Below are 9,415 nucleotides of genomic sequence, written 5' to 3'. Positions count from 1 at the left end.
TCCTGTGTTGTGACTTTTTCTACCCTTTTTTGTTTAGCATTACTGTTTCTTTCATGCATTTTTCAAATTGAATAGCAGTATTCTACCTTTACACCCATAATCTCACAAAATATTGCTTTTGAGTTGCAGAAAAGTTGTAAAAAATAAAATGAATAAACAAATATAAAATTAATAAATAGTATTTTAAATGAATGTAAATAAATTATTTTTTTTAAAGATAATTTAATTATATACTTTGTTTGCATTTGATTAATTCATGTGTTTGAATACTCCAGTAATTTAACATAATATATATATTATTCTTTATATTTCCCTAAATGATTAGAAAAATATGAAGGCATTAAACTATAAGAACAGCCTAACTGCAGGACATGGTGGCTATGTTGAAAAAAAAAAAGCATTTAAAAAAACAAGCCACAGAAAACATTTTCCAGGCCTGTATTCTATTCCCACAGCGCTCCTAGAGGCCAAAGTAAGCACGATGTGTAAGGTTTATATGTTTGCTGTGCAAATTTTGATTCTTAAAACTCTGCCAACATTTAGAGACCATTTGAAGGTTGCTGTTTTTTAAATATGAGATATTATTGGTGCATTGTCTCTCAATGTTTTTATTTACACATTTCTAAATTAAATAATTCTAAAAAAATAATTTAGAAATGCAAATAGCCTCACCCTAAAACAAAAGATTCAAAGTCCAAATGGAAAACAGAATCATTATTTGATCATTTTTTAGTATGTTCACTAGCCGGCTTTGGGATGCTCGTGGTCATTTTCCTGTGAATCAGTCATCCTGACATAAAACTGCATGAATAATTCAGTTGTTATGGGCCCTTATGTTTGCAGAGCAGCATGAAATATTGAATAACAGATCAGCGATGGCACTGGAGCTTCCTAAGCTCTGTCCTTTTTTTTTATAAAAGACTTGTCTGGCTGGTTACAGTATAACCTACATAGCTTATTATATTGTGTGGAAAGGGTTGAATGCATGCACTTGTTTCACTGTGTTTGAAATATACTATATCATTTATGGGAGTCTATTTTCATCATGTTAAAACAGTAAGTTCCAAAAAGACTCTAGCCATAAAATATATAGACTACATGTTCAGCCAATTGACAGCAGAGGAGAGGCCACTGCTGAGTCTGCAGCAAACCATTCTTTGACACGAATCTGGATGAAATGTGTACCAAGACAGAGCTATTTTGAACACCTGCATTGTTGAGTGTAGTGTACAATATTATGTGACTTTATTTGAGTTGAATCGACTTTAAGAGACATGCACACTCATGAAAATATTGTATTTCTTGGACAGGCAAGTCATGGCATAGTGTGGTGCTGATAGTTAGCAAATTATGACCCCTAGTGGATAGATCTCATACCATCATGCAAGCATGATAAAGAAGCTCAGATTTCCTCCTTCAGGTTGGATGGGATATGTTATTCTCTCTCTTCCTGCTTGGCTCTAATCTCTGTTAATATCATGGAAATCAATACATGCCAATGCAAAGAAACGTGGCAAGTGTGAGAGTTCAATATAACCATGGTCAGGCTCACTATTCAGTCAGGATTATTAACTACACATGAAAAAACTACTGATGTTGACTTAAAGAGCTTATGTGTAAATTGTGCGTTTAAACACAGGGATTAAACTAACCCATTTCAGCAATTTATTCTTGGCAATTATGGAAGGTTGGATGATGTTTTCTACATGAAAAGGTACATTTTCTTTTCATGTAGAAATCAAATCAAAGCAAACTTTACAAATCACAACCAAAGTATGCCTAATTAAGGAGAAAATAAATAGCAGAGTAATACAGGTTATCACAAATACATCCTTAATTTTGGGTCGTACATTATATTAACATGAATGCAATACAAAACCATAAGAAACACACAAAAGAAACTAATCGAATAATATGAACTAAATACTGTTAGGTTATCAGGTAAAAAAAAGTTCCTGATGTTAATCAGGAACTTTATTTAACTTTATATTTTATTTACTTCCTGCACTCAGCAATGGTGATTTCAAGTTGATTTTACTATATTTTATTTTTTGTATTACCTTACTTTATTTTTACAACAGAGAAAATATGGTGTGTCTGGAATAACAGAAACATTTTGTCCAAGATAGTTTTCCCCCTGAGAAGTGTTTAAATTTAAAATATATATTTTGTTTCATTCTAAATGTTTGGATAAATACAAAAAATCTATCTAGAAAAATCTATGAAAGCATTGGTGTTAGTTTTTGGTTCTTCTTGTGTTGTGATGCTGGAGCATCCAGGAATTCTCTATCTAAATATGGAGTTAACAAACAAACAAAAGACATATATTGTAGGATTATTTAAAAAAAGAAAAAAGGTTTCAAGGAAATCATATTGGGCAGAGCTATTCAACTATATTGTTAAGGGGACCACATTTTCAGAAAGCTAAAGACCGGGCAATTCCCTGATTTTTCTTTGCAGCAATGGCTGTTACAGTCCCATAAATAATCACTTACTTGAAACATTTGAAACATCACTTCAGTCTTTCGGTATAATTTAGTAAATTCTGAGATCTCTACTACACCTTCTACCACAACTGCCTGTATTAAAGGGAGTTTGGTAAAAGGTAATATTGAAGTTTGAAGTTTTTTCTTATTTTACACAAATAATAAGACAAAAGACAAGGATAAAGAGATAACAACAAAAGGACGGTAGCTACAACATAGCGGCAAGAAACCCAAAAGGGCTTATACAGGGCCTCTACCTATATTAAAATTCACAAGTTAAATTAAAAAAAGTGACTATGAAATAGAAAAAAATAATGGCACATAAAAATTAACACATTAAATGAAATTATAGACATAAATAAATGTTATTTACTAGAATTTTTTAAAATACGGTCTAGGATCAAAATAAAAATAAAAACATACAAAATAAACAAAAGATGAACTACAAACACTGACTTAAAAAAAATCTTATTAATTTTTCTTTATGTGCGTTCTTGAGTAGCGAGTAGTCTAGAAAAGCGCGATAAAATCATAAATTCAATACATTATTATTATTAGAACTAAGCAGTGGCAGCAAACGCAGTGCTGCAATCTATTCTTGGCACAACTGCACACACAAAGATAAAACTTTCTCTAAAATTGTATAATGTTTTGTTTAGTTGAGATGGAGATAAAATCAGTTACTGGAGGACTCCAAATTGGCGGTATTCTTCTTCGTCTGTTTTTTTTTCCAATAAGGTGAAGATGACGTACTTCCGTTTTGAGGCTGGCAGTGACCGGATATAAACAAAGCCAGACAAGCTCAGAGGAGGGAAGATAACAGAGCTGCTGCAGCTGCTGTGACATTGACACTAGTAAGAAACATTTATAAAAAAATAACTTTGTGTATCACAACTGTCGGAAACATTGTTATATGTTTAAAAAGTCTCCATTAAGATGTCAAACGGTTGAAATTTTATGAAAACGATAGCAGTTTAGGAACAGAGTGTAAACCTGTGACAGGTTCAGCGTTAGCTACTGTTACCGTTAGCCAAACTACTAACTGTAGTTATATCGCCACACTGTTATAATAATCGCCTAAGTCATTTTTGGTCAATTTTTTTTTTTTTTTTGCCTAAATCATCTCCTCTTGACGCCGGCCAACTATAGTAAAATCGCCTACATCCTCGTTGATCAGATCATGTGATTTTACCCCTTTAAGATAATGGCCTATGTCAAGTGTGTGACTTAAGCGAATTTATTATGCCTAAATCAAAATAAAATGTGACTTAGGCAATTTTTTGAACATGCCTTTGTGACTTAAGCAAGATATGGTAACACTTTATTTTGAAGGTGTCTACATAAGAGTGCCATGAGCGTGTCATAAACATGACATGGGATGTGTCATGAACATTAATGACACTTTGAAGTTACATTAATGCTCATGATACTTGTCATGTCAAGTTTCTGACAAGTATCATGATCAAGTTTTTCGTGTTTCCTGCAAAACTTGAAAAAAATGAGTTAGGCAATTTTTTTAACAGGGTGATGATATGAAACAACATGTCAAGATAGAAATAATCAACAGTTAGCAAGTTACTGTTTTACCTAGTAAACAGTCGGAAATAAAAACGACTGCAAATGTTTCTTTTTCACCCAGAAAGATAACTCCTTAACTTACGTCGGCTAACGTCTGTAACATTTTAAGTTAAGTTGTGTTTAAATATCCTTCTAGCCTTGTATTGTAGCCCACCGTTTCCCCCCTCTCTTTTAACATGTCTTTCACTGTGTGTTTTGTTTGTTTAAGAGGTCAGGATTGAGTGCAGCAGCTGAGCACACAGGGAGCACCATCATGATGACAACAAAGAGACTGGACAACTTTGAGGTGGTGTGTGAGTGGGATTCGTGTAACTTCAAGGGCCACACCATGGAGGAGCTGAGCGATCACATGTCACTGCATTTAAAAGACTACCTGGGGGACAACGATGCCTTAGAGGAGCTGGGTGAGTCTGAGGAGGATACAAGGATTCTGTGTCACTTATTGTTGGTCTGGGAGATATGACCTGAAGTCAACATTACTCATGTGGTCAGGACCTCATTGAGAACAAGATCTGTTTAGTATAATAAATAAGACGAGTGACCAACATAAGAAACAGCCAGACATCTCGCAAAGTTCAGTGTTTACCTGTGGGATGTCAAGATATAGTCAGTACCAGGATGTCATCTATGATCTGTAGTTTTAAGTTTAAGAGGAAATGTGAAACACAGAGAGATCTTACGAAGAGACATATAAAAATGCTAGTTTGAAGTCCTCCTATTCTTGGTCCAGTGATGAGTTCAATGTTTATGTCCTGTAATGAAAAGCGGGGCGCTGCTGTAAATTAGATAAAGTAATTTTGGGGTGGAATGAGCAGTATGTTTGTACAGAATACATGCTTACACTTAAATTGAAGTGTTATTGAAATTATAGCTGCTGTTGCTGTCCATCATTATCTGTTATTAACATTATCATTTTAGCTGCATTGAAGGTTTCACACACACTAAAAATCTCACTGTTGAAGTTGACTAAATAGCATCGCGTTATAGGATTTTGGATGCAGCTATAGTCGTTCATGATCTTTTTAGGCACTTGTTTGCAAAAATAAAGTAAAAAAGTGAAGTACAAACAGGCTCATTTATGCGACTATTATTGGAAACTATTTTTTTTTTATTTCAATTACATGTAGTAGCCTCAGCCTGCATTATTTAAGTATTATAGTGGCATCAAGCATTTTTGCCATAGACTACTGCAAATGAAACATGCTGTGATCAAGTGTGTGTGTCTGTGTCTGTGTCTGTGTGTTTTAAATGTCTGTACATTTTTTTGGCCATGTAGTTGTCATGATGTGTGACACTCAGGGTATCAAAAAATGTGTTTCCTCTCAAAGCAACAACTACTTTTTTTGCCTATACGACTGACATGGCATGTTTTTTTTTAACCGGCCCTTCCTCACCTGCTTTTGGTCCCCCAGCAGATTCTTCCAATGTTTGAGTTCATCTCTCTGTCGGTGTTAGACAGGACTCAGTTCAGACAGGACTTAAATATTTGTTTCTGTAAATGTGCAGTTTATGACCCAACCCTATAGAATCAAACCAAATATACTTCCTGTATAATATGCAATAATTAGTCTTTCCCTCTCTTTCTTCAGATGAGTATGCTTGTCTCTGGGAAGGATGTGAATTTCTATCCATGGGTAGCCCTGCGGAGCTGGAGGTTCATGCTTACTTCCACAACTACCACGGTAAGCTGAAGTTTGTCGGGTCACAGCTGCTCAAGTCCCGTCCTGATCTGCCCAGCTGCAACCAAGGCTTGCACAGCAACAACCTGGTTCCTGAAGGATCAGATGGATATGTTTGCCAGTGGGAGCACTGTGATGTAGGTGTTTTTAATTTAAAGTATTCATTGCTTATCAAATAATTGACAGCGGCATTATAAGAGCACTTGTATCTTTGTCTTTTTTTTAAAGAGTACATTTAACAATCCTGAGTGGTTCTACCGACATGTGGACAATCATGTTGAAAGTGCCGAGTCACAGTCTCTCCCACAACAGCAGCAGGTTCTCTTCTGCCACTGGTCAGGTACGACTGAGTATGACGAGGTCAACCAAATGTTTCTTGTTTATTTAACTTTATGTCTGACCTTTTCATTTTTCATTTTTTCATTTTATTAATTCTTCTTTTCGAACCGAAAAAATAAACAACATAAACTAAAACAGCGTAGGCTAGATGCATATACATATTCATACACATACTCACATAGGCACCATTAAACAGATGTACATAAACATATAAACATTTACACACATACAGTATATATAGCCCTATACATATACATGCATCTGCCCCGTCTAAGTAATAAGATAGAAATAAGAACCAGTTAACTTAATATTCAATACGCATTTCCTTATATCATTTTGGTTCGAAAAAAAAGGGAGTAGGCTGAAGTATAAAATACTTATCTAGGCCTCTCCCCTGATACGCAACACTTCAAAATAAGAAATTTTATCTTTATATATAGCCACTTTATGTCAAATAAATATGTATTATTATTATTATTATTATTTACTTATTTTCTTATCCATAAACCTCATGTTCCTGTTACAGGTTGTGATGCTTTCTTCAAAATCCGATACCGTTTAAGAGAACACATGCGGAGCCACACTCAGGAGAGACTTGTAGCCTGTCCTACATGTGGCAGCATGTTCTCCAGCAACACAAAGTTGTTTGACCACCTACACAGACAGGCCGAGCCAGTCGGTGAGAAGGATGCTTATTATTTTAGGATGCTGATGTGTTAAATATATTGCTTAAATGCTGACTTCTGTACCTTTACCTCTCATTTGAGAAGAGTCGCTGGTCTGTGAACACTGTGGCAAAGCTTTTTCTAGCGAGAGGCTTCTGAGGGATCATGTTCGCCAGCATGGTAATCATTTTTTTACAACTCTAATCTTTCATTATTGTTACATTATTTGTGATTTCGGGCATGATTTGGTCACACCAAGGACTTGCTGTCTTTTTGACTACAAGCTTCTCAAAACAGTTACACTTTCAGTATGCATTTTGTCCATCCTCATCAGATTGTTGATAATATGGCTGTTAATAATGTCAAACTGATCTCCAAGATTAGACTAGCTTAATTCAAATAATTTTGCATCTAGCAATTTGCATGCATAATGTGTAATCATTCCTATTTATTGTTCTCTCAGTGAACCAGGTGAAGTGTCCCTTCTGTGATATGACCTGCACCACTTTGGCAGCTCTGAAGATTCACATCCGGTTCCGCCACTGTGATGAGCGGCCTTTCCCATGTGACTTCTGCGACAAGAGGTAGGCCTTCGAAACTGCTCGTTACATGTGCAGTTGACAAAAACTTGATTTGAAAACTGTTGTGACTAGTTTCCCATTGTGTAAAGTTGTATTTAAAGAATTTAACATTAAACCATTTTTTAAAATATATTTCCGTATTGAAATCATCAGCACCATGAAGCCCTATTAAATGTTTGTTTTTTTAACAGATTTAAAAACAATCGTGATCTACAAAAGCACACAGAGGTTCACAATGAGGGAACTGTGTATCACTGTACGGTGGAGGGTTGTGATTATTCGTGCCACACATTCCAAACCATGAGCTACCACTACAAGAGAGTGCACGAGGTTGGTGATATCATCATTACAAGCTGAGGTAGTTTTGTGCACAGTTTTAATGCTTTGTTGTTTCATTACCAACTTTCTTTACCAACAGGTCGGGGGGATGTCCAAATACAAATGCCACATCTGTGATAAGGTTTTCTCCTGGTGCTACACTCTCACACTTCACCTTCGCAAGAAGCATGAGCTGAAATGGCCCTCCGGACATTCACGCTTTAGGTAAGTTACAGCAGCCACTTACCTCTGAAACAACTATTTTATTAGATCCATTCACACCATTCTCAGGCCTCTTTGGTGCAGCCACTGTTAATTTTGTGATTAAAAATATTTTTTGCATTTATTTTAATCACATTTAATTGTTTTCATAGTTGATTCATTTAGTCTATGACAACTCAAATGTTTTAAATGTGTTATTTTAGCCCAGTTTTAGTCAATGAAAAGTCTTACATTTGAGTCAACTATAAGTAAAGATGTTTTCTCTCTTTAAACCAGTGTTTATGAGTGTGATATTGTAAAAGTTGGTGTTTTAATGAAGTTGGTACAATCTTGTCATTGTGTTGTCCAAGACATGAAAAGAAAAGTTGTTGACGAACATATTTTGTCATAGTTTTTGTTAATTAAATTGACACTTCATGAGTGCATTCAGGAAAGATTGAAATAATGAAAATGTTATGTGTGGCTGTTCCATGTGCTTTCTACACAGGTACAGGAAGGATGTAGATGGCTTTCTAAAAGTAAACATGGTGCGGTTTGAGACTGTGGAAGTGACGAAGGAGATCATGAAGAACATGGCCAAAAAGCCACAGAGCCTTCGGAAAAGTCAGAGAACCAGCAGCCGGAACAAGACGGCTGCAGTCACACCAGAAAGCGGGCGAAGCTCTCCCACAGGATCCTCCTCGCCCTCCTCCAGCTCCTCCTCATCGTACTCCTCAGAGCTCTCTGGGGCGGAGGACGTTTCTCCTCAGCCCAGCCCCAGAGGCAGTGACTCTCCGGTCTACTGTGTCATGAGCACCATCCCTCACATTGAGGAGGAGCCAGGAGGACTGTCGCAGGAGGACTGTGAAGGAAGTGGGACATCTGGAGCCGTCCAGGCCCTGACGGAGGTGGCGAGGGGCCTGGGGATGGACGTGGTCTGATTCATGCATGCTGCATCCATCACAGGCCCGCCAGTAGCAATTATGGTCAGGGAGACAACATCTTCTAATCCACACCCACTCCAGTACCATAGACCTTAGCATGGCCCCCCGAGCCGTGGCCTGGGGTCCTCTGTACCCCTTTACCCTGACTGATCCATCATTGTAGCTGTTATTCAATGCAATGGTTTGCTTCTTGTCGTGAATTTTTCTGTGAAGTTACCCGAGGAGACAGGAACTGTTTTTTTCTGGCCAAAGCTTTTGCATGGTCTCCAGTGTTTTCAGAGTGGTGTGACATTGAAGTGGCGGTCTCTGCAGTTTATTATAGCAGCACTTATAAACTGTAATGCCTTAGCTTGGCTTTGTGATGTCTCCCGTCTATGGGGTTGCCTGTTAATCTTGTCAATGTTTCTGACAAAGCTTATATGAATGAGATGAGAGGTGAAAGCACAACAAAGCTAGGTTTACAAAATGTTGCTTGACTTGTACTTTTACACACAATGATCTGTGATACTTCCATGATGTTGCCTGACAGAGGATTTCTGAAGACATTATTTTTTATTGTAGCCTTGGAATGTCAATTCATTTTATTGTTAAAATTTTTAAATACATTTTTGATACAAAAGTAAA

At 36.6% G+C, this 9,415-nt stretch overlaps 1 protein-coding gene across 2 annotated transcripts; it reads left to right on the top strand.

Moving 5' to 3' along the window:
- Positions 1 to 3,293: 3,293 nt before the first annotated feature.
- Positions 3,294 to 9,415, top strand: zgc:112083 (uncharacterized protein LOC550461 homolog). Of its 2 annotated transcripts, XM_059331282.1 has the most exons (10): positions 3,294 to 3,340; positions 4,273 to 4,468; positions 5,654 to 5,880; positions 5,972 to 6,083; positions 6,609 to 6,761; positions 6,853 to 6,927; positions 7,211 to 7,331; positions 7,520 to 7,658; positions 7,747 to 7,871; positions 8,356 to 9,415. In XM_059331282.1, exons 2-10 carry the CDS (start codon positions 4,318 to 4,320, stop codon positions 8,786 to 8,788), a joined length of 1,536 nt encoding a protein of 511 aa, XP_059187265.1. In that variant the 5' UTR covers positions 3,294 to 3,340; positions 4,273 to 4,317; the 3' UTR covers positions 8,789 to 9,415. The 2 variants fall into 2 exon arrangements, with proteins under 2 accessions (XP_059187265.1, XP_059187264.1); XM_059331281.1 differs by lacking the exon at positions 3,294 to 3,340 and having other exon boundaries at positions 4,153 to 4,468; positions 6,850 to 6,927.

This window comes from Centropristis striata, chromosome 4 (assembly GCF_030273125.1).
Source record: "Centropristis striata isolate RG_2023a ecotype Rhode Island chromosome 4, C.striata_1.0, whole genome shotgun sequence".
In the NCBI taxonomy this organism is placed as follows: domain Eukaryota; kingdom Metazoa; phylum Chordata; class Actinopteri; order Perciformes; family Serranidae; genus Centropristis; species Centropristis striata.
This window is presented reverse-complemented; position numbering and strand designations above follow the sequence as displayed.

Excerpts from the sequence above, each read along its gene's own strand:
- zgc:112083 (XM_059331281.1), top strand. The coding sequence starts at position 4,318 with ATGATGACAACAAAGAGACTGGACAACTTTGAGGTGGTGTGTGAGTGG. Across the intron at positions 6,084-6,608 it reads TCTCTTCTGCCACTGGTCAG|GTTGTGATGCTTTCTTCAAA; the intron begins GTACGACTGAGT and ends TTCCTGTTACAG. Across the intron at positions 7,872-8,355 it reads TCCGGACATTCACGCTTTAG|GTACAGGAAGGATGTAGATG; the intron begins GTAAGTTACAGC and ends CTTTCTACACAG.